At 38.1% G+C, this 26,129-nt stretch overlaps 1 protein-coding gene across 13 annotated transcripts in view; it reads right to left on the reverse strand.

The window, feature by feature from the left end:
* Positions 1 to 18,743, reverse strand: part of LOC109025523 (ankyrin repeat domain-containing protein 36B) — a 141,775-nt gene extending 123,032 nt beyond the window's left edge. For 11 of the 13 annotated variants that reach the window (XM_063695593.1, XM_063695588.1, XM_063695590.1 and 8 more), the window contains exons 1-6: positions 17,353 to 17,680; positions 13,125 to 13,239; positions 12,786 to 12,959; positions 8,295 to 8,401; positions 6,701 to 6,838; positions 4,175 to 4,242 (exon numbers count right to left, since the gene is read on the reverse strand). In XM_063695593.1, coding sequence (XP_063551663.1) covers positions 4,175 to 4,242; positions 6,701 to 6,838; positions 8,295 to 8,401; positions 12,786 to 12,959; positions 13,125 to 13,239; positions 17,353 to 17,549 — 799 coding nt within the window. In that variant the 5' untranslated portion in view covers positions 17,550 to 17,680. Of the gene's footprint in view, positions 1 to 4,174; positions 4,243 to 6,700; positions 6,839 to 8,294; positions 8,402 to 12,785; positions 12,960 to 13,124; positions 13,240 to 17,352 lie in introns of all 13 variants that reach the window. The other 2 variants (XM_063695583.1, XM_063695592.1) reach the window with 2 other exon arrangements.
* Between the last annotated feature and the right edge of the window lie 7,386 nt (positions 18,744 to 26,129).

Here is a 26,129-nt window from a genome sequence, read left to right on the forward strand (position 1 = left end):
CCGACTTAGGAGGCTGAGGTAGGAGGACCACCTGAACCCAGAAGTTTGAGGCTGCAGTGAGCTATGATCACACTATTGTACTCCAGCCTGGGAAACAGCAAAAGACTCAATCTCAAAAAAAAAAAAAAATCAAGAAACTTATATATAGATGGTTAAAGGTGTGGTAATCCAACTGACCAAATATTCCAGCTAAGTAACAGATTACCAATATTTGAAGAAATATAATACCAGAAAAGTGTTTTACATTAAAACTATGTCAAGTTTGAAAATTTAAAAGACACCTTAAGTGTCTTAACTTAATTTGAAAATTTAAAAGACATTTAAAGTTTGAAAATTTAAAAGAAACTTAAAATCTTAAAGGAGCAGCATCACTTACACTGTCACTGTGCTAAAGATATAAAGAAGTTTAGCATTAAAGATTAATAGAATACCAGATATACTTTAGAATAGGTAGCTAATTCTCTTAAAAGAAAATCCTATATAGTTGTCAAAAATACCTGTGTTAGAAATGTGTTCTAATAATATTTTCTTTAGGGATGAAATTAAAAAAAAAAACAGTAAAAGCAGAGATATTACAAGAGGTCATGAAAAGGGAATTGCACTAAAACAAAGTGTCCCAGAACACAGAGACTTGGTATACTTAGCATATCACCTTATATTTTTCTCCATGACATTATATAAAAGATGTTAGCTTCTCCAAACTGCTCATCTGTAGGCTACTTCTTTTTTTTTTTTTTTTTTATACTTTTAGGGTACATGTGCACAAAGTGCAGGTTTGTTACATATGTATACATGTGCCATATTGGTGTGCTGCACCCATTAACTCATCATTTAGCATTAGGTAGATCTCCTAATGCTATCCCTCCCCACTCCCCCCACCCTACAACAGTCCCCAGTGGGTGATGTTCCCCTTCCTGTGTCCATGTGTTCTCATTGTTCAATTCCCACCTATGAGTGAGAACATGCGGTGTTTCATTTTTTGTCCTTGCCATAGTTTGCTGAGAATGATGGTTTCTAGCTTCATCCATGTCCCTACAAAGGACATGAACTCATCATTTCTTATGGCTGCATAGTATTCCATGGTGTATATGTGCCACATTTTCTTAATCCAGTCTATCATTGTTGGACATTTGGGTTGGTTCCATGTCTTTGCTATTGTGAATAGCTACAAACCACTGCTCAATGAAATAAAAGAGGATACAAACAAATGGAAGAACATTCCATGCTCATGGATAGGAAGAATCAATATCATGAAAATGGCCATACTGCCCAAGGTAATTTATAGATTCAATGCCATCCCCATCAAGCTACCAATGACTTTCTTCACAGAATTGGAAAAAACTACTTTAAAGTTCATATGGAACCAAAAAAGAGCCCGCATCACCAAGTCAATCCTAAGCCAAAAGAATAAAGCTGGAGGCATCACGCTACCTGACTTCAAACTATACTACAAGGCTACAGTAACCAAAACAGCATGGTACTCGTACCAAAATGGAGATATAGACCAATGGAACAGAACAGAGCCATCAGAAATAATGCCACATGTCTACAACTATCGATCTTTGACAAACCTGAGAAAAACAAGGAATGGGGAAAGGATTCCCTATTTAATAAATGGTGCTGGGAAAACTGGCTAGCCATATGTAGAAAGCTGAAACTGGATCCCTTCCTTACATCTTATACAAAAATTAATTCAAGATGGATTAAAGACTTACATGTTAGACCTAAAACCATAAAAACCCTAAAATAAAACCTAGGCAATACTATTCAGGACACAGGCATGGGCAAGGACTTCATGTCTAAAACACCAAAAGCAATGGCAACAAAAGCCAAAATTGACACATGGGATCTAATTAAACTAAAGAGCTTCTGCACAGCAAAAGAAACTACCATCAGAGTGAACAGGCAACCTACAGAATGGGAGAAAATTTTTGCAACTTACTCATCTGACAAAGGGCTAATATCCAGAATCTACAAAGAACTCAAACAAATTTACAAGAAAAAAACAAACAACCCCATCAAAAAGTGGGCGAAGGATATGAACAGACACTTCTCAAAAGAAGACATTTATGCAGCCAAAAAACACATGAAAAAATGCTCATCATCACTGGCCATCAGAGAAATGCAAATCAAAACCACAGTGAGATACCATCTCACACCAGTTAGAATGGCGATCATTAAAACGTCAGGAAACAACAGGTGCTGGAGAGGATGTGGAGAAATAGGAACACTTTTACACTGTTGGTGGGACTGTAAACTAGTTCAACCTTTGTGGCGATTCCTCAGGGATCTAGAACTAGAAATACCATTTGACCCAGCCATCCCATTACTGGGTATACACCCAAAGGATTATAAATCATGCTGCTATAAAGACACATGCACATGTCTGTAGACTACTTCTGATTGAAACTTGAAACTCTCGAAATGCGGCTGTGTTATGATTCCATGTTGGAGAGAGTCGGGATGTATGTGCTTTGGACAAGCTGGTTCCAGTTACTACTGCCAGACTTTTGTTTCAGAATGCATCCAGAAGAACTTATCAGGGATTTCAGTACAAACTAAGTATTTCCACAAGGAGCAGATAAGAAGACCACAGTTTTTCTCACACATTACCCTTAGGTTTTGACAATTCTGTAAAAGTGTGGGCACACGTACTCAGAAGTCAAGACCATTTTCCCTGACCCTGTGCACGTAGCTTCTGCAGTTACAAAAGGGTTACGCAGGATCTTGGTAGATTTGTTCCTCCATATTTGGACAACAGACATACCAATCACATCAATAGCCCACATTACACCTCAAAAATGGTTCTTTTGAAAAGGGTACCGCCAAAGAGCTTTTAAAAATTAAATCTAATTGGCTTTTGAGTAATCTTACTTGTTAGAATTGATACTCCCTCCTTAAAATTCTCACTTTTTTTATTTTTGCAACATCACTTCCTCTGACTCCTCTCCTACTTTTCTCTAGCCACTGCTCATTCTCCTTTACCAACTCTTTTTTTCCTGGGGGTGGGGAGGGAACGTTGACATTCCCAGGGTTTTGTCACAGGATAGCTTCTCCTTCTACATCTGCATCATGGACAGCTCATTGAGATCGATGACTTTGCCTAATAATTATAATAACATCATTCTACGTCTGCATCTCCAACCTCAGATTTGGAGGGAAGGGAAGTTATTCTTCCCTGTTGACCAGCTGTACTTCTCCAGTCAGTGAACATGTCTACTCCTTTCTTGTGTGCAGTATAAAGGCCAGTACACAACCCAGAAACCTATGAATGATCCAAGATTTCTCTCTCCCCACTAATGTTTTACATTTAATGTTCACTAAATCATATTAACTGTACGTCTTTTCTGCTTCTGCTTTATATTTCTACTGCCACCAAATAAATATGTTTATATTTCCTAGATCAACATGGCCTCTTCACTGATGGTTTTCACAGGAAAAAAAGTCCCTATCAACTATTATTGTTTTTTTATAAATAAAAAATTAAGTAAAACAAATAAAGAAGGCATACAGGCAAGAAAAAGACCAACATTTTAAAATGAGTAAATGGAGTAAATTTACTTTATTTTACCATGGATGGGTGAACACCTTACACTAGATTGAGAGTAGTTCAAGCATCGAACTACAAGGAAACTACAGCTTTAACTACTGCAAAAGCTTCCTTTCTCTAGCTTACTTTCTTGTACTCAGAATACAATATATAATATATATAACATACCAAATATGTATTTTCAACAGCATGGGGATTGGCAGCACTAAATCCCATGTTGTTCAAGGGCCAACTGTAATTATTGATTCATTTAGTAATTGCAAAGAATTTATTTTACAAATTAAATAGAAGTTCTAATTATATAAAAAGTCTAATTCATTATTATGTGACTATAAAAAAACATACAACATAATAACTTAAAAATTTGTTTTCTTATTTACACAAAAAGGTCATCTAGAATATTAGGAACCATAATTAAATAATAATTTTTTTCAAACAATACTGAGATTATAAATTACCTACAATTAACTTTTTAAATAATTATAAAATCTAGGCTACTAAGTATTTTTTAAATGTGCGCAATTTAAACAGTGATTTTTTTAAACTGTTTTGTAATCAAAACATCTTTATTCTTTTTTATCTATGGTAGTACCATCAAGAGTAATTCACTATCAGAAATCTTACCTGGATTGCTATTTATAGAAAGCTCTTCATGTTTCTTTCTTTTGTATTCATAAATTAGTTCCAAAATGCTATTCATAAAAATAAATGAAATTAATATTTTAATACTATTATCAAAAACATTTACCAAATATACTAAATTATTAGAGTATCTTGAACAATATCAGGATGTTAATTATCCTATACACTTCTTTTCTGTAAGCTCTACAAACTTCTTATACCTTTCTAATTAAATAATAAAAACAGGTGAAGTACTCATGAAGTGAAGGCAGTATAGCTCAGCAAACTATCTCACATCAGCTTGACATAATGGAAAGTCACCTTCCTGGCTCTTACTGGAAGGTCCTGGCTCTATAGCCAACAGGTATTTGCTCTTAAACAAGTTGCTTCTCTTAGGCACAATGTCTTCTTCTAGATTTTACTATCTTCTTTCACTAGGTTGTTATATAGGTTTAATGAAGTAGCATTTTTAACATTCACAGAGAAATAGTAAAGCAGTGGAGTTTGTTCTTGAACTTTATTGCTGAAACTATTTTGAAATCCCAAATCAAACCCAATGTGTATTTTTTCATAGGTTCTAATATTCAAATGCTTCAGTTTAAGAAAAATGTTAAGTCCTAATTTTGCTTATTGTTCTATTATTTGTGGCTTATAATTCAGTGTATCTCAACTATTTCATAATTCATAAATAAATTAATTTATGAATATATTATTTCATTAAAATAGGTAACACGATTGTTAACTATTATTGAGCTCATCAATTCCAAGGGCAGAAAACTAACAGATGTCGAGATCTGGCTTGGGCTACCACTATTACTTCTCTACAGACTCTAACTGAATGAGCAGATGTTTGCTAGAATGATGGTTCATCTCCATCAGTGATGTTATCTCCAACTGACATGGAAGACAAAACCCTACTTTCATTTTTTTTAAGTTCCATGAAGTAGATGCAGGTTGACATTTTCTCATTTCCAAGATACATACTAACAAAATATTTACACAACACCCCATGTGTTACTTATCTCCATTCTCAGTTTATAGATCACCTTACACAAATGTTTTTGTAGTGAAAAATCACAATTCTAATATAAGGGGCCACCCATTTTGTTTTGATTCAAACTATGACTTAGCTAGCCAGCAAACAGTCAAATGACCTTCCCGTGACTGCAAAATATGAAATGCTTCACCATGCTAATTTTCTCCATATTGTTCCAATTTTAGTATTTGTGCTGCCAAAGCAAGCACAAAGCCTTACTTTTACATATAACTGCTGCTAAGTCATGGATGAGGGTTAGCTCTGTTAAATCTAACTAACCAACTTGAGACTCAGATAATTCCGATGAATGGTTTCCTGTGAAATAGAATCCGAAAATATTTTATAAACTTGAGATAGTGATGCAAGCAGCTTGAGAGATCTTCATTATTATAGAAAACAGATCACTTGAGGGGCCAACCACAAGTTGATGCCTACTACTCTAAGGAAGGATGGCATAGAAGCTTCCACTGCCTGAGAAAAGCTCTTACACTGTTTATATAAAAAGTCTCAGGGTACAGATCTGGTAGCAATAAAGAAGAACACTGTGATCTCTTTCTACAACATTATTTGAATATCTCTGACAGTTTAGAACTATCCCAACTAATATTTGCTTTAAAGAGAAAAAAAAGGGACTCAAAAAATAACTCACCATGAAGGTCTAGAAGCCCAGGTTAAAATGTGGGCTTTACATCAGGTTTTGAGTGTGGGTGAGAGTGTCAATTTGCTCCGTATATATGTTGATAAAGTTAGAATATCCAGCTAACAGAGCAAGGTTCTGCTGTTTTGGAAACAATGGCTGAGCATATAAGTATGTGCAACTGAACTAAAAAAAACAGTTGTAACTTTGAAGCCTTTTTATGGATCAACATGAAAATTGAGGGATCTCAAATAGAAAGGGCATCCTGGTAGCAAAGGTTAATCACTACCAGACTGCAAGAGCACTTTCAATGGTAAGAAAGCAGCAACAGAATCAATGAAAACAAAGCAATGATTAGAATGCCCTTTCCCCTTCTCCTCCTGACTTGTAGACACTGATTGTCTTCCTTGGACTTAGGGAACCCCTTAGGTTCTTGAAAAATTCAATGATCAGGCTATAGTAGATGGTCCCCAGTACACAGCACAAGGTTTTTTGATAAACTGGACATTTTGAGACCCAAATAAGCAATTAGAAAAATCAAAGATGTGAAACTACTTTACCCTATGCATAGGGGTTATACTGGAAATAAAATGGACAACATTGGAATCCCTAAGGAGAAAAGTCCTGAAAGTTTCAATATCAAGAATCTTGCACCTACTGCTACTTATCTAGCCTTTTTCTTGATTTCTGGCTGATGAAGTTGCACAACTCTCGAAAACTTAAAAACTTGAAAATTTGTCACTTGAAAACTACTTGAACCAAACTATGAAATCTCACCTGATATATAAGATGCAATTGTTACAATTATTTTAAACTTCAATTTAGTGTTCATTAGCCTTTTTATGTAAAGACTTACACTCTATTCTCAGCCTCACTGGCATAATCTTCTGCAAGGTTTCCATACACATCTCGAGAAAACACATCAATATTGTGCTGCAGAAGAAGAATGACTATATCTTTTTCTCCAAGAGTAACAGCAAGTATGAGGGCTGATCTAAAATAACAGAGAGGTAATTAAAAACTTTAATGACATTTTAAAAGCTAAGTTTATATACTTTATCAACTTAATATGTTGCCTGTCCATGTAGAATTAACCCAATTACATGTACTAAGAAACAAGCATCTTGGGTGCTCAAGGGTTTATCTTTGCAAGTTACCACAAAGGTTAAAAGCAAGGAACAAAAAGGAAGCCTCTTGTCCCACTGTGGTATGACATAAAGTTGCTAACTTAAAGTCCTTTGATGGGCAAGAAACTATGCTCAGGCCACCTATCTACAGTAGGCAAATTTAAGTGAAAAATTATTCATTTCTTCCCTAGTCTGATACTATACATTATAATGCAAAATCAGCTGAAGGGTCAGATAAGAGCTATCTGCAGGCTTAAAACAATAATATTAATAGGAATGCTAATAGTAGTAGTCATAGCTTCAGTTAATGATGCTGATAAGCATGTGCTAGGCATTTAATTAAACACTATATATATATGGAGGATAATAATATATCCTTCAAGGGTAGTTGTGTATAAGTAATATCACATATATATAAAAAATATATAGTATATTATATATAATCTATAAAATATAGAATATACATTGTATATTATATATTATCTATAAAATATATAATATATAGTATATTATATATTATCTATAAAATATATATTGTATATATTATATATTATATATGATGTTAGTTACATTATATTCTTACATAGATATGTGTGTATATATATTATATGCACATACTTATATGCTCAGCCATTGTTTCCAAAACATCAGCACCTTGCTCTGTTAGCTGGACATTCTAACATTATATATATATAATGTTACTTACACACAACCACCCTTGAAGGATATATTATTACCCTCCTTTTCACAGAAGAAAACATACTTGGTGATAAGTAATGTTACCAAGGCCACACATCTAGCAAGTGGGAAAGCTAGGGATTAAACCCAGTCCTGTGTGAACCTAAAGCTTGTCTTCATTGAAGTAAAGTTTTATCCATTTAAAGCTATCTTTTTTCCCCCTCCCCATATCAATTAAAAACAACAGGAAAACACAGTAGAAATGAAAAACTAACATGAAACCCCTTTAGCTAACATAAGATCATACAATCAAAAGCATCACATTATTACATTGTAAATAACACCACATCATATTACAAATAACAAACATCTATCAATATACAGAGCTTTCTATATATAGAAGCCTTTTATGTGTATAATGTCTATATAGAGAGATGAATCCTGCTATACACTGTTCTTTATGTTACTCAGTCCAAATAATTGTTTTTCTACCTAAGTGATGATCTGTGTTGATATTTCTCACTATATCCCAATAATTAAAAGTTAGTCTTCTTATTAATGTAATATTTGTGACTTGAGTGACTGCTACCACTCTAAAATGACACTCAGGTTTAAAAACAACAAAATAAGAACTAAGGTCTGTACCTGCCAAGATAATCAATTGCATTTACATTTGCTTTTTTCTTTAATAAAAATTCCACCATTTTCACTTTTCTTCGACTCACAGCAAGTAACAGTGGCTGATATTCATTCTGTAAAATAACAGCAACAATTTATCATCACAAAATTACATATTTATCAACTGAAATGAAAACCTTATGTAAGTAAGATCCTGTGAGCTTCAATATATACAATTGAAAGGTCGTAAGAGGTAGTCCCTTTCTTTTCCCTCCTCGGTGCTTTTCTATGTTCTGCTCCTTCCCCTGGAAACAACCTCCTCTGCCTCACCACAAGAACTCTGGTCATCTCCAAATATCACTTCAAATATTTCCCAGTTCCAAGAATCTTTGCTTCTGTCCCAGCATTTAGCATGGCATGTTTCAAGGATTTAATTGTTTCCCACCTGAACCAAGAGCTTCTTGAGGGCAGCAGCTGTATTTTTTTCTCTATGTCCTCAAACTCTAAGACACAGTAATAAATGTTTCAGGTATTTTTATTAATGATCTAAATTATTATCTATAGAGTGGTGTTTCTTAAACTATTAATATATTCCAAAGGATATTTACTTTACCAGAATTTGAACATTATACCCCAAAAGAGAGACTCCATGATCACCCATGTTTGAAAAATGTTACAAAACTGTGCATTATGTGTCTAGTATTTGAGAAATCTTTTGAACTTCACCTAATCCCTATTTGTAAATACTTATTTTGGAGAATGTTAACATTTGAGAAATGAGAGTTTCAGGGATACAGTTGTGAGAGCTTACCAGTAAAGGCAGAGGTTTCCTCTGGGTGACACACACTTGCCTCATTGTCTTCTATCGATGGTGTGAGAATCTCAGGTGACAGTGTCAGGAGCTCCTGAGCACCTGAGCACCTGACATTGTCATCTGAGATTCTGACACGATTGACAGTTCATTTGAAGCCTATCTCTTTTTAATTCGGAGAGCCGGGCTCTGAATTAATAGAGATAGGCTTCGAGTGAAATTTCACTGCTTATTATTAAATAGTCCATGGGTTTTCTCTAGTAATATTTTTATCTTAGCTGTCAGAAAGCTCTGTATGAAATGTTTTTCTCAATTACAATCTTAGGACCCTGATGCAAATATTTATGTAATTATAATCTTAGGACCCTGGTACATAACTCCTTTAAAAATCTATTTGTATTCTAGTTTCCAATTAATTCTTACCTAACTTATTTTATTTTAGGTAAAATATAAATCAGAAATAAAAATACAATGGCTTATCAATTAAAGCTCTAATAATGACCTATATGAATTATTTATAGCATAATGAAAGCCACTAAATTATTTGCATCATTTATTTATTTATTTATTTATTTATTTGAGATGGAGTCTCGCTCTGTCACCCAGGCTGGAGTGCAGTGGTGCCATCTGGGCTCACTGCAACCTCCGCCTCCCGGATTCAAGCACGAGAAATTCTCCTGCCTCAGCCTCCCGAGTAGCTGGGACTACAGGCGTGTGCCACCACACCCAGCTAATTTTTTGTATTTGTAGTACAGAGGGGGTTTCACCGTGTTAGCCAGGATGGTCTCAATCTTCTGACCTCGTGATCCACCTGCCTCTGCCTCCCAAAGTGCTAGGATTACAGGCGCAAGCCACTGCGCTCGGCCAATTACTTGCATTTTTAGGAGGCAATGCTGAAGAGAAAAATATAATGTTGTCTGCAATATGCATAACCTATGCAACTATACCATGATTCACCTTAAAAAGCTTCTATGCATTCTAATGGGAAGATGATTATTTATGGTATGTATAAAGATAAATAGTTTATAAAACACCACCATCTAAATTCAAAAGTTCAACCCGATTACCAAAGGATTTATATAAAATATAGACTCTACATTTAAATAAATATAAAATGTCTTGAAAACCTTGAAATATTTACTAAAATATATTATAAAACAGGGCTTGTAAAGTCATCCCTACAGAGGCAAGGGAGATGACCTGAGGAAGTGAAGTACCTAGGTAGGCACAGTAGCAAAATGGAGACCACATGCCTCATAGAAAGGGGCAACCTCTGCACAGCATCCAAAACCTGAGATAGGGTCAAGGGGCACCAGATTGGATTCTTGAAGAGAAGCCTGGAATCCAGATCTGTGCACGAGTCTCCTAAACCTTCCATGTTGAGACAATTTGTAGACGCAAACTAAACACATCTATGGGACACATTTGGACTATAGACCTTGTATTTTTATATTTGCTATGGATATGTCTCCAAGCGATTGTATATAAAGCAAGTATTTTCATGTAAAATACTTCCTTTCTTTAGTTTCAGATTTTTTTTCCAAAATAGGCCCAAGAATGCAATAAAAATTGTTACTAAGAGTCATAATACCCACTTTGAGCACTTTTACAACATTCATTCATTCATAATTTATGTTTAATTTTCCCAGATTGTTCACCAAATGGATAATTAGTTCATAGGACTGCTGCAACTAAATTATTAAAATAATATTAAATTATAATTCTAGTTTCTATATTGTAACCTAATTTTTTTTATTTTAGGTAAAATATAAATCAGAAATAAAAATACAATGGCTTATCAATTAAAGCTCTAATAATGACCTATATGTATTCTCTGTATTCTTACTAACTTCATGGTTTTCAGTGTTTAAAACTGCTATCCTGATTATGCCACAGTTCTATGTACTTAACTGACATACTGAGGCAGTCCATAATAGAGCTTCAGCTTTAAAAAAAGGTTTAGAATTTTTTACTATTGTAATTGAGAGAACCCTGTTTTAATAATGATGTATTGACCTAATCACCAGAATGATAACAAAGAGACTCAGAGTCCTGAAAGAGTCAGTCTCTGCTTATCAAAAGAGTCCACAATAGCAAATTTCTAATGACCCTATGAATGGCAGTGAATAAGTGATGGTGGCAAAGAAAAGGTGTTATTCTTACGCTGACAGATACCGCAAGTAATAGTCCTTTTCACTTCCCAACCACAGAGGTAGAGACAGGTAAAAGTCAGGCCAATATTATTGGAAAGGAGAAATTTAAAGGAAGCAGCACCTATCTCCAGCTCTTCTAGAGATTTTTTGTGTGTTTGAGATATGGGAATTTATATTACACTTATCTATTCAGTGGTTCTTAACCAGCAGCGTATCAGTGTCCCAAGAAATGTTTTATTGTTGTTGTTGTTGTGTTGTTGTTGCTGTTAGAGGCAGTGTCTTAACCTGTTGCTCTGGCTAGAGGCACCACCATGCCCAGCTTCAAGGAAATATTTTAAAACATACATGTCCAGTAATATTTAATAGTAAATATTAGATTTACTATATTAAAATCTTCAGGGGATATCCTAGACTTAGAGATTTGCTTTTAATTTCCCCAGGTTACTGCCATGCACAATTCTAACTGCGAACCAGCACAGTTGATAATCACTTCAGTCTCATCTCTCACCCACGTGGCAAATTCCCTTTATCGTTTGAGATTTGGCCGAAAAGAGGAAAGAGCAAAAGATAGAGCCATTCACTGAAAACTTCATTTACTTTTCCTGGGTAGGGGTAGAGAAGAGACTAGTAAGCTCAGAATCCAACTTGATTTTACTGTTTATAAGCTCCTTATCTCCCACCTGCCCATCAAGACATTCTGGACTTGAGAGTAGAGTTTAGATGCTTATCTGAGTGGCTGTTTCTGCCAGAATTGAATAACGTCCACTAATTATGTGTTCTTCTCTCTGCTGAACTGTGTGCCGCTTCATCACCACTATTCACTGCCAACCTGGTTTCCTCAGAGTCTTACCAAAATTGATCCCTAGGCAATTTTACAACTCACAAACTCTTTCCCAAAGTAAGAATAATCATCCCCAAAACTGAAGCAATCCTTGTCTAAACATATAAATTGAAAACAAACAACTAAACACACAAAAACCCTCTCCACAGTATTTTCCCTCATTACCTAATCTCCAAATTAGCTTGTGCGTTTCTGATTGCTCTCCTTTTCTTCATTTTTCCCTCTTAAGCCTTTCCACAGAGGAATCACTTTCAAATGAAACCGCCTTCACATACAACACTTGTCAACAGCAACAAGATGTACATTTATTGTGAAATTCTTTAATTTTCTTTGAAATTTAAAATAAAGCCTATTTATAAGGGCCAATTTTACTTTCCTGTGTCACTTCACACTGATTAGAAAAAAAGTAATTTAGTGGAAAAACACTTAACTATTACCTTTCCCAAATTCAGTTGTCATGAATTATAAATTTATTGTAATTCATTTGTTTTTATAGTTATTTACCATAAGTGCATGAAAAAAAGCTGTTCCCTATAATGCTTCTTTAGAAGTTCCAATATTTAAAGTAAAATCTTAGACAGTTAAGGCATTTCAAAATATTTTCATTCAAGGAATGTTTGAGCTTCCAAATATGAAAAATTGACCCTTACATGTGTCAATGTTAAAATAAATGCATTTCAGATAGTTTGAAAATAACATTGGTTGACCTATACCTTGCTGCATTCTTCAATATTTGCACCATATGAAAGAAGTTTTTCTATCATGGATGTATCTTCATTATACACAGCGTAGTGCAGAGCAGTCCTTCCAAAGACGTCCATAATATTTGGATCGGCACCATTTTGCAGCAGAATAGTTGCACAAGCCCCCCGCCTCAGTTGTACAGCCTGTCAGTATTAGACCGAGAAACATGCAAATACTGAAAAAGCAAAATAAACCCTCCGTAGAATTTACTACTAGTTATATAGTGGTATTCCAATGAGATAAATTCATTTTATCCTATGTACTTCAACCAAATCCATCTCATGCTCAAAGAGTCAGCTACTATATACCTTGATCAGAGGTGTCCTGTCTTCACGGTCACAGAGGTTAAGCTCACATCTTCTGGACACCAGGACATGTACCATTTCCGGTTGGCCAATGGCACAGGCCAAATGTAGGGCAGTCCTGTAAGAGTGACAGGACTTTTTTAAATATGTAACTGTAAGCATTAATTAGCATGTCATTTCTCTGTCTTCAAAACAAATATGTAATTTTCTTGTGAAGAAAGTACATTTGTTAGCGCTTATTACTCACCACATTGATGAAAGAGCAGTCTATTTAATACAAAAGGCTTGGCTTTTGGATTCAGTTTAATTGGGGCTTAAAATTTACTGTAAGCTCTGTCACTTAGCTGTTATTTAGCCTTTCTTTGCTTCAATTTCCTTATCAATAAAATATGTAAGAGAATAGTAGCTATCCCACAGAACACTGCCGTGATGCTTACATAAGAATCTATGCACAGCATTTAGAACACTTTCTAACACAAATAACAGCTCAATAATTTTTAGATATTACTACTTACAAAGACATTTTAATTAAGTAAAATGATACAATCATATCTACATTGAGGTGTCTATTAAAGATTAGATGTATCATTGTATTTCAGTCATTCTCAGATGCTCATTTTCTCACTATTCTCTTATATAAGCTACTATTCTCTTATATATTAACATCTCCTGACACTGGAATACTGTTTATAATTCATTATTTATTACATTTATAACTGGCAACATTTTAAACATTATCTTATTGATATATAAAGTAATGTGGCATCACCCAATCCGTGATGCCTTACATTAAGTGGGATACAGTACATAGAACAGGCAGTTCTACTCATATAATTGGCACCTAAATGAAGTACTGTGGGAAAAGAAGGCAAAAATAAAAAAACAAATTTTTAAAACAAAGTAATTCTTACTTCAATTTTCAAAAAAAATAATCCAAAGAAAACTCAGGATTCAAATGAATAGGTATGGCTCATTTTTTTCAATACTTACAGAATGTTATGTAAATTAGGTATTTGCAATGATTAATAGTAGTATTTGAGAGTGTCATAAGTTTCTGAAACAGCAGTTAAAGGTTATCTTTCACTATTTTCTAACTTCAGAATTGCTTTTGTTTAAAAAAAAAAAAAAAAGGAATAAAAGATCCAACTGGGATTCAGTCCTAATGCTTCCATTTTAAATCTCAGCTTGCTCAGGCTGGGCAGGTAAACATGAAGTTGTTAAGGGTGGAAGAGTCCTGAGAGATGGTAGAATGTGTCTGCTACATAATAGGTATTCAGGTTATGCTTGATGAATAACTGGATTGAAAGAATGCATACATACAGTTGGGAAGTTTATTGTGAAAAAAACTATAAATTAAAGCAGTGCTTTTGGAATAGTGATAATCACTTATATTTGCTCGTTTTCATTTTCATGAGGACACTGATAAACTAAAATAATTAATTTAAAATTGTTTGCTTATATGTAATAAAACTATAATAAAAACCTATTTATATACTAAAATCTATGCATAATAAAATAATCAAGCACAAATAAAAATATTCCCTCTGCCTCTGAAGATGCTAAAAGTTCACAGAAGATACCAATAAACAAAAAAATAAAAATAAGGCCAGGCACAGTGGCTCACACCTGTAATCCCAGAACTTTGGGAGGCCGAGACGTGGGGATCACCTGAGGTCAGGAGTTTGAGACCAGCCTGGTCAACATGGTGAAACCCCGTCTTTACTAAAATATACAAAAATTAGCTGGGCATGGTGGCGCACACCTGTAATCCCAGCTACTCAGCAGGCTGAGGTGGGAGAATCACTTGAGCCTGAGAGGCAGATTGCAGTGAGCTGAGATCATGCCACTGCACTCCAGGCTGGGCGACAGGGGGAGACTCCATCTCAAAAATAAACAAACAAACGAAGAAATTAATAATAAAATAGAAACTGAGAATTAGTTTTTTCTTTGCAAGATTTATATTTCTTCTTTTCCCAAGGATAATTTCATTAATAAAAAACATTTACTAGAAGTTTTAAACATGCTGATCATTTATACATCACGGATAAGAAAAAATATCACAATACACCTGCCAGAAAAGAAGAAATGTTATATTTTGTACACATATTTGGCTTACAAACACCATAGATTGTGTGTATGTATAATCAAACCAACTTTTTTTCAGAGTACATCTTCACACCTCAACATACATCTGTATCTACTGACATCTGCAAAGGTCCCATATTGTCCCATCCTATCGATGCACTGAAATTTATTGATAAATTTATAAAATTTATAAAATCCATTATAAGGGGTTTTCCAAATACATTGCTATTTTAAGCAGTGCTGAGAAAAACAAATTGCATGTATCTCTATTTCCTAGAGATATTTTAGTATAATGGAATTGATAGGTGAAGGGCACATACATTTTTACAGTGTGATACTTACCAAAACATTGTCTATTTGAAAAGTCATCAGAAATGTAAACTTTCAACAGCAGTATATGTACTGCTACCCTTTACCCTCACAAACTTGTGGATAGAAAACAGTATTTCATTCCTTTTTTAACTTAAATACCTTCTCCTCCCAGGAACACTAAATATTTTTTCCCATGTGCATAGGTTGCTTGAACATCTGAAAAATAAATGCTTTGCTCTATTTTAAATGAGAGCTCTTGTTTATTTGAAGAATTCTCTGTAAAATGAAAATCGCTTTTTTATCTAATATGTATATACACATACTGTCTTTTGTTAATTTTTTCTTATAAACTGGATTTTTTTATTTTGCTAAATCGACCTTCAGAATGTGTGCTTGTGATATTTGTAGAAATATAAACATGTATCAATATAAGCAGGCATTTGTGTTTTTTTCTGTTATCTTTCTTATTTTGTGCATTTAAAGTTTTTATTCTACATTCCATAACGAACTTATTTCTGTGACATGAAAATCTAGCCAGATTTCTCCAAATAGTTAACAGGCACTTCATTTGTGAGTAATTCATCTTTTCCTACTAATATGAAATGTCACCATTATCCAATTCTATTAGATTGGTGCAAAGGCAATTGCGGTTTTCGCCATTACTTCTAATTGCGGCAAAAACCGCAATTGCTTTTGCACCAACCTAATAAATTCTTACACATATTGGTGTGTTCCTGGATTTTCTAACCTGTTCCATTCACTGATTTGTTGTTTCAGCTGTTAGTAAATAACTTGTGGAAATTAACAGCACATTTTTATATCTAGAAAGGCAAGTCTTTTTTGACTCCATTTCAAAAGTTTTCTTAATGTCGTCACAATAGTAAAAGACAGCATGAGTAATTCAAAAATGTTAACATTTTGATAACTTTATTTGGATTATGTAAAATTTATAAACACAGAAAGAGCTCAGAACTTTAGAAAAATGTCTTTCTATTCAAGAACACAGACCATCTTCCCACTTCAAAGTTTCCCTCTAAGGTCCCTCAGTGAAAACCACATTGACATAGGTGTCCATTGATATCAAATAAATATTGGATTTTTATCCAAAGAATTTTTAGCCAGGAAGTTGATATATTACGGAAATGATTTCTCTCATTATGCACCTTTCCATAATGTATGTAACATTATGCTTTAAAATGTGCACGTTAAAAATAAAACGCTGTACATGCTGAATTTTATTAGTGAAATCACTTTAAAATGATTTATAAAGAAGCAGCATGGTGAGTGATTGGAAACCAGCTGAAGATTTGTTTTTGTTTTGCTGCTTGTGAAAATGGCCTGGGTGCTCGCCCCCGCCAAGGTTTCCACATCCCAGGTGCGGCTGAGCCTGCCAGGAAAGAAAGTCCAGCCCCTTTGGTGACAGGACTCGCCCCCCTCACCTCTGCACCCCTTTCCCCCACCCCATTCACCCCCACACCTCACCCCCACCTCCAGTCCTCTATCCCATTGAACCCTCACCCCATCTCCCCACCCCACACCGTCCACGCCCCTACCCCCCAAGCCTTCATTCCACCCACCTCAGCCCATTCACACCCCCACCCCATGCACCCCCTACTCCCCACTCCCATCCCCCAACTCACTCCACACCCCGCCACCCCATATACCCCCACTCCCCAGGCCCCGCTCCACTCACTACCACCCCAGCCGGGCACCCCCTAGCCCCCTCCATACCCCGAGCCCCGGACCATCCGCCCCGCAGCCCTCAGCCTGCAAAGGGGTACTTCTCCACATCCACAGGCCTCCTCCCGCAGCCCCGGCTCCCGGCCCCCATTACCTTTCCTTCCTGTCTCTCCTATTGGGGTCATAATGCATGAGCAGAAGGTACTTCAGTTTCGCCAGATTACCATAGAAGACAGCTCTGTGGATCCTCTTCAGATGATACGGTTTAATGTAGTAATGGGGAAATGCGAAGCCATCCGAGCCCCAGCGCTCCGTGAGGGTGGGCCACCTCTTTGGCTTGTGGTCTTCCATAATCGTCGGCTGCAAATTGTAGCCTGCAGCCGTATTGCAGCTCGCCTTCCGGGATCGCCGCCTCCGAAGAGCAACAACAGGCAAAGCAGTCTGTCCACGGACCTTCGCACAGACTCTCAGCGCCTCCCGCCTCTCCGCAGAAACGCCCAACAGAAGGGTTAGGACCAGCGAGCACGCGCACCTTAGCCGGCCCTGCCCAACAGGCCCGAGGCAGAGAAACCGCCCTAGCAGCTCTCGCGCGCCCAGTGCAGGCGGCGGTTGCTGCGGAGGTGCCGCGGGCGGGGCTCCCTGGAGCGCGAGGCGCGCCCTGCCCCAGGGCCTGTTTTAACTGTCGCCCGCGCGCTCTTCTCTTCCACAGGCTCCCGACGCTCGGAGCCCCCCGCGCTGGGCCCTCTGCAGCCCAGGGATGGGGTTGAGTGGTGCTTCTCCGCCTGGTGCCACCGCTGGGCCCACAGCCCCACTTCGCCACTGCGTCGCCCCCGGGGTCCGCGCTGATGGGTGCGAGGCGGGAGGACGGGATCCGGGGTTGCCACAGCTGCAGCCAGAGCACCACTTGCAGGCGGCACTGCAGCTCGGGCTCCGGCGGGGGCTGGCGGGGCTCCCCTGGGATGGCCTCCTGGGCCCTGAGTGCGCCGCCCATCCGGCCAGAGGGTGCGCGCCTCCTGCACCCCCGGCCGAAGCCCATGCCCGGCGCTCCTGCCGCAGACTGCCTGACTTGCCGCGGCCAGGCTGGCCCCGGGGTCCGCGCGGCTGGAGGCGCAGGCCCGGTCGGGGATTCCCAATCCTCGGGGACTCCTGCTCCATGTGCTGGTGGCGGCTGCAGGGGCAGCACCCGTGGGCTGACGTGGCTTCCCGGAGCTGCGGCCGGCCGCGCCCAAGGGCCCGCAGGCTGCGCTGCCCTTGCCAGCTGCTCCTGACCCACGCCCAGAGCGCAGGACCTGGCGCTTGGCACTCTGCAGCCACGGGGATGAGGCTGAGCGCCGGTTTTCGGCCTCGTGGCGCCGCTGGGGCCACAGCCTGATTTCACCACCCCGTCGCCCAAGTCCTGTGATGGCCAGGTGTGAGGAGGGGCAATCGGGGTTCCCAAGGCTGCTGCCTGCATGCCACTCCGTGAGGAAGTTGAAATACGTGATCTCTAAGATTCCTCCCAGTTCTTCGCCTGAGACAAATATAAATCAAGAAACATTCGCTATTGTGATTAGAAAAGCTGCATTTACAGACGTTAGCCACTAGATGGGGACGTGCGATTGTTACAGGGCTGAAGGCCTATTTCTTTATTTTTTTATTTGGCCGCTAGAGGGCACGCCCGCACTGCACTTAAAGCTGACTGCTTTTAAGGAAAGACAAAGGAATTCTTGGATTTCTCCATTTTCCTCATCACCTGTGCTTATCAGAGAATTCCAGGGGCAAGCTACCCTTTCCAATTCATCACTAACTTATAAACAAAATTCTAAGGAGTAAGGAATGCTTCTTACTTCCTATAACATATGTAAGAATGAACGCTCAAAATAAAAGTAATTTATTTAAAACTTGTGTTGAGTAATTATAACTGCAAAATTTTTGCTCATGTTTTTCATATGCTGTTCATTTGCAAATTATTAGAAATCTACATATTCTGTTCATCTCAGCATTATTTATAACAGGGAAAAATTAGACACTAGCCAAAAATCTAAAAACAGGGAACAGTAAGGAAAAAGCAAATAGTTCTTTAATCATCATCACTAAAAGTGGTTGTGACTTAAAATAATGACATAAAAGATGCTTCTACGTTGTTGAGTAAAACATCAAGATAAATTTAAAATTCTATTTCAAGCTTAACTATATTCATTTAAAAAGACAAAAGAAATTTTAGAGAGTTTATCTTGTTGGATTATCAGATGTTATTTTTCTCTTTTTAATGCCATATACTTCTCAAATTTTCAGTGGGCTGGTATTACTTTTGTATTTAAAAAAGAAAAATATAAGGAAAAAGAAACCTGTCACGCACTTTCTAGTGGATTTTACTGATCAGTCATCTCTGTATTTCTGGCATCAGCAAACTGAGCCAGAAACTCAGTGCCTCCCATTTCTTTTTTTTTTCAGACGGAGTCTTGCTCTGTCGCCCAGGCTAGAGTGCAGTGGCTCAAACTTGGCTCGCTGCAACCTCTGCCTCCCCGGTTTAAGTGATTCTTCTGCCTCAGCCTCCCAATTAGTTGGGATTACAGGTGCCCGCCACCACACCCAGCTAATTTTTGTATTTTGGTAGAAACGGGGTTTCACCATCTTGACCAGGCTGGTCTCGACTCCTGACCTTGTGATCCACTGGCCTCGGCCTCCCAAAGTGCTGGGATTAACAGACCTGAGCCACCGCGCCAGGCCAAGTGCCTCCCATTTCTTGTATTCACCTTTAAAACTCCTGCAATGAAGGACTCCCTCCTCCCTCATCTAACCTATTATGTGTGTGGTGAGTTCTGACTATGATATCATTCCTGATGTGAAACCGAAGTCTCCCTCTTCTAAGTCCATCCATTGGTTCAGTTCTGCCTTCTGACAGAGTCCACGCCAGACTTCACATTTCTCCCAATCGTCTTTGTCCTACAAGGGCTTTCTATTCTTCAAGCTAAAGAGATACCAGTGATTCCATTCGTTCATTCAGTTAACATTTAGGGGCCACATCTTGTGCTATGTCCTGAGATTTGCCAATGAGCAGAGCTCAGAGTATTGAAAAGACAAACACATACGCCAGGCATTTTACTATGCTGTGTTGTGTGCATGACAGGAGCACACAGGGCATCCAGGCACCAGTGAGAAGGGCCTTTCACCAGACTTGAGAGGTCAGCAAGGGTGCTCTGAGGAAACACCTTCTAAACTGAGAGCTGGAAAGAGTGAGACAGGAAAGCAGTAAGGGGTAGCGTTCTGAGGAGGAAATCTCCGAGGTGGGACAGGGATGCGTGTGGAGAGAATGCCCTTCCCATCCCCACTCTTCATGAAGTCTCTACTCTGTCAGGGTCTCTCTGCCCTGTGAGCTGCTTGAGGACAAAGACTGTTTGATAAAAATTTTTATTTCCTCCCTCTGTCTTCCTTAAACACCTAGCCCAGTGCCTGGAACATAAGAAGCCATAATGAATTTTTGTTAGATGAGTGAAGAGTGCTGAGTAGAGCAGAAATGTCACATGCCTCAGTTTAAATATGGGTCATCAGTTTTCTTTCTTTTTTAACATAGAAGTCAAGACTTGATGATCTCTTACAGCTTCGAGATACCGTTAAAGATATAATCATCCTCATGTACTTGAGCTTTGTTTTCACCCATTATGTTATGACTGCTGTCCATTGTTCCATGACACAATTCTCCATCTTTCTTCATTTTCTTCCATTTCAATTAACTCATTTATTTACATGTGGGAATGGAACATATAACATAAAATCCACAAGTGAGACTTCCCAGATCCTCAGCTTCTTTCTCTGGCATTAGCCACTGTTTCTACTTTCATGAGCATCTGCTATGGTTTGAATGTATCCCCTCCAGAAATCAAATATTACAAATGTGATAGTATTAAGAGGTGGGGCCTTTTGGAGGTGATTAGGCTATGAGGGCTCTGCCTTCATGAATAGGATTAGATATGCTTAGAAAAAGGCATGATGGAGGAAGTTAGACTCCTTTTGCCCTTCGGTCTCCTGCCATGTGAGGACACAGCACTCCTTCTCTCTGGAAGACGCAGCCTTCAAGGCGACATCTTGGAAACAGAGACCAGACACTCACCTGACAATGAATCTAATGGCCCCTGGATTTTGGACTTCCCAGCCTCCAGAAATGTGGAAAAAACAAATTTCTGTTCTTTATAAATTACTCAGTCTATGGTATTCTCTTATAGCAGCCCAAAACAGACAAGACTCTAGGAAATCAATTTGTATTCAGCACATCAACAAAATTCTTTACAAATGGGACCCCCCCCAATAGGTGGGTGTCACTAAAGAGAGGTGCCCATAAGCATGAGACAATGACCACGTGGCATGAGCAACGAACTACGATGAATGAGCACATGTTACCACCACTAAAGACAAAACTTACATGACTAGATGACAACAAAATAATTTCTTATAATGAATTTCTCATTGTATTTTTTCTTAACCTTCCCTCCATTTAGTCAGGAATCTGGCTCTGACTCACACCTGAAGGACAGACAAGGACTTTTGTTTCCAAAAGCATAAACTGAAAGGAGAACTTGCAGAGTCTACAGAAAAGAGAAAAGACATTTGTCAACAAAGAGTGTTTATTTATCTTTTTCAACTGGAGAGAAAGAGCAGGGATGAGGAAAGGAGATGCCTTCGGTATTGGAAAAAAACAATATTGTAGGGTTTTCCATCCGGTACTAATAAAATTATAAAGGCTAATAAGAAATGACTGATAGCAATAAAACAAGGAAAGGGGCATAGCCTAATACAGTAAAGAAACTGGTGACTCAAAGAGAGAAAGGAAAAGAACATTCTGGAGCAAAATAGAGAGGGACAGCATTTAGCTCCTAAGTTCCTGTTCCATCCTCCAGCCCCACCCTCCACATCCATCTCCAAATCCGGAGAATTTTTACTAACACACCCAAAAGCATAGTGAAGCACACTGACACTGAAGGGTGTCCTTATACGATCCTCCACTTGCTGGTGACTGGTGGAAACAGATGCTGGGGAGAAACAGGAGAAACAAGGTGGAGGGACATCAGGGTGCACTTCCTCTAAGAGAAGTCAAGGCTACACATGGAATGAGGAAAGCAATCCAATGCCCAGGGGAGTCCTCATGGTACTGAAACTGGAAGAGACATCTGTTGCCCAAGCATTCTAACCAGTGCTCAGAGCCCTCAGCTGCCCTTTCCCTCTACTGCCTCCCCATTCCCTTGGGCTACCAGGAAAAGTGGAGATGTTAATGGGCTCCAATCAAAGGCCACCATGAACACACCTGTAGTGAAGAAGTGAGTTATTACTGGTTAAGTGAGGGAGAATACAAACTACAGGGAACGGTGGGGTGTCTCACTAAGAGGATGTCAGAAAGGACTTAGAGGATTTGGGGTTGTGTTAGGCAATAATCTGGGAGAAGGGTTTAAGGAAATGGGGCTTCGTTCTGAATTGGGTGTTGTCACGAAGTGGGGGTAATTCTAGCATAGTAGGGTATCTTATTAAATCTTATGTGGAAAGATGTAAACCTGTATTATAGCCTTAATGGGTTAAGGCTATAATTGGTAAAGAACGTTAAAGCTGTAGTTGGTGAAGAAACAGTAGTTACTCATCTTAGCTAGAATAGAGAGACATTGGTCATTTGTGTGATATGAACAATGCTCATGCTTTGCTCATGCTCAGACATGATTATGAAGAGGTCTTGTTTTTGTCTTAAGTATTGGCACAAAACGATATGGTCTGAAGCAGATGTTCTATGGAATTGTTTATGCTCACAAGAGAAGATCAACATCCATCTGTGGGTACCAGGCAGCTCACAGCATCGCCAACACCCAGCAGATAGGACCAGGTCAACTCCTGGCTGCCAGACACACCTCTTCTCTTTCTCAGAGGAACACAAAATACCCAATGCTCATTCCGTAGCTCAACAGGAAAACACATTCTCAGGTGAGCTGGAAAGAAAGTTGCTCATCTAATAATGACACAATTTTAAAAGACTGGTCAATTCAACTACATCAAAGACAAACAAAACAAAATTTTTTGCATGGCAAGAAAAGACTACCACCACAGTCAGAAAACAAATGAAAGAGTGGGAAAATAGGTTTGCAACTTATATCATAGACAAAGGGGTACTATCTCTAATATACAAATAGTTCTTACAAATTTAGGGGAAATAGACCAACAATATATTGAAAAAATTAAAAAGATACGCATAGAGATTTCATAGGAAAATAATTGGAAGTTGATCTTAAACATGTGAAAAGTTACACAACATGGCTCATAAGAAGATAAGTGTAAATTAAACATATTTCTGTGCTCTGTTGTTAGGTGCATACACACATGCAGGATTGTCATGTCTTCTTGGAGAATTGACTCCTTTTTCTTAGGTAATGTCCTTCTTTATCTATGGTAACTTTTATTGCTCTTTAAGGCTGCTCTGCCTGAAATTAATAGAGATATGTTGGGGGTGTTTTTGATAAGTGTTAGTACGGTATATCTTTCTGCATCCCTTTAATTTATGCAGGTGCATCTTTGTATTTAGAATGTGTTTCTTGTAGACTACATATAGTTGAGTCCAACTTTTTAATCTACACTGACAATCTCTTTTATTTTATTTCTGTCTTCCCACCTTTTATTTTAGGTTCAAGGGGTACGTGCGAAGTTTTTTTTTCTCATATGATTTTTTATTATACTTTAAGTTCTAGAGTACCTGTGCACAACGTGCAGGTTTGTTACATATGTATACATGTGCCATGTTGGTGTGCTGTACCCATTAACTTGTCATTTACATTAGGTATATCTCCTAATGCTATCCCTCCCCCCTCCCCTCACCCCATTGACAGGCCCTGGTGTGTGATGTTCCCCATCCTGTGTCCAAGTGTTCTCACTGTTCAATTCCCACCTATGAGTGAGAACATGCGGTGTTTGGTTTTCTGTCCTTGTGATAGTTTACTCAGAATGATGGTTTCCAGCTTCATCCATGTCCCTACAAAGGACATGAACTCATCCTTTTTTATGGCTGCATAGTATTCCACAGTGTATATTTGCCACATTTTTTTAATCCAGTCTATCATTAATGGACATTTAGGTTGGTTCCAAGTCTTTGCTATTGTGAATAGTGCCACAATAAACATACGTGTGCATGTGTCCTTATAGCAGCATGATTTATAATCCTTTGGGTATATACCCAGTAATGGGATCACTGGGTCAAATGGTATTTCTAGTTCTAGATCCTTGAGGAATTGCCACACTGTCTTCCACACTGGGTGGACTAGTATACAGTCCCACCAACAGTGTAAAAGTGTTGCTATTTCTCCATATCCTCTCTAGCACCTGTTGTTTCCTGACTTTTTTAATGATTGCCATTCTAACTGGTGTGAGATGGTATCTCATTATGGTTTTGATTTGCATTTCTCTGATGGCCAGTGATGATGAGCATTTTTTCATGTGTCTGTTGGCTGCATAAATGTCTTCTTTTGAGAAATGTCTGTTCATATCCTTCACCCACTTTTTTGTGGGGTTGTTTGATTTTTTCTTGTGAAATTGTTTAAATTCTTTGTAGATTCTGGATATTAGCCCTTTGTCAGATGGGTAGATTGTAAAAATTTTCTCCCATTCTATAGGTTGCCTGTTGACTCTGATGGCAGTTTCTTTTGCTATGCAGAAGCTCTCTAGTTTAATTAGATCCCATTTGTTAATTTTGGCTTTTGTTGCCATTGCTTTTGGTGTTTTAGTCATGAAGTCCTTGCCCATGCCTATGTCCTGAATGGTATTGCCTAGGTTTTCTTCTAGGGTTTTTATGGTTTTAGGTCTGACATTTAAATCTTTAATCCATCTTGAATTAATTTTTGTATAAGATGTAAGGAAGGGATCCAGTTTCAGCTTTCTACATATGGCTAGCCAGTTTTCCCAGCACCATTTATTAAATAGGGAATCCTTTCCCCATTTCTTGTTTTTGTCAGGTTTGTCAAAGATCAGATGGTTTTAGATGTGTGATATTATTTCTGAGGGCTCTGCTCTGTTCCATTGGTCTATATCTCTGTTTTGATACCAGTACTATGGTGTTTTGGTTACTGTAGCTTGTAGTATAGTTTGAAGTCAGGTAGTGTGACAGTTCCAGCTTTGTTCTTTTGGCCTAGGATTGACTTGGCAATGCAGGCTCTTTTTTGGTTCCATATGAACTTTAAAGTAGTTTTTTCCAATCCTGTGAAGAAAGTCATTGGTAGCTTGATGGGGATGGCATTGAATCTATAAATTACCTTGGGAAGTATGGCCATTTTCATGATATTGATTCTTCCTATCCATGAGCATGGAATGTTCTTCCATTTGTTTGTGTCCTTTTTTATTTTGTTGAGCAGTGCTTTGTAGTTCTCCTTGAAGAGGTCCTTCACATCCCTTGTAAGTTGGATTCCTAGGTATTTTATTCTGTTTGAAGCAATTGTGAATGGGAGCTCACTCATGATTTGGCTCTCTGTTTGTCTCTTATTGGTGTATAGGAATACTTGTGATTTTTGCACATTGATTTTGTATCCTGAGACTTTGCTGAAGTTGCTTATCAGCTTAAGGAGATTTTGGGCTGAGATGATGGGGTTTTCTAGATATACAATCATGTCATCTGCAAACAGGGACAATTTGACTTCCTCTTTTCCTTATTGAATACTCTTTATTTCTTTCTGTTGCCTGATTGCCTTGGCCAGAACTTCCAACACTATGTTGAATAGGAGTGGTGAGAGAGGGCATCCTTCTCTTGTGCCAGTTTTCAAAGGGAATGCTTCCAGTTTTTGCCCATTTAGTATGATATTGGCTGTGGGTTTGTCATAAATAGCTCTTATTATTTTGAGATACGTTCCATCAATACCTAGTTTATTGAGAGTTTTTAGCATGAAGGGCTGTTGAATTTTGTCAAAAGGCCTCTTCTGCATCTATTGAGATAATCAT

Source organism: Gorilla gorilla, chromosome 12 (assembly GCF_029281585.2).
Source record: "Gorilla gorilla gorilla isolate KB3781 chromosome 12, NHGRI_mGorGor1-v2.1_pri, whole genome shotgun sequence".
Taxonomy (NCBI): Eukaryota; Metazoa; Chordata; class Mammalia; order Primates; family Hominidae; genus Gorilla; species Gorilla gorilla.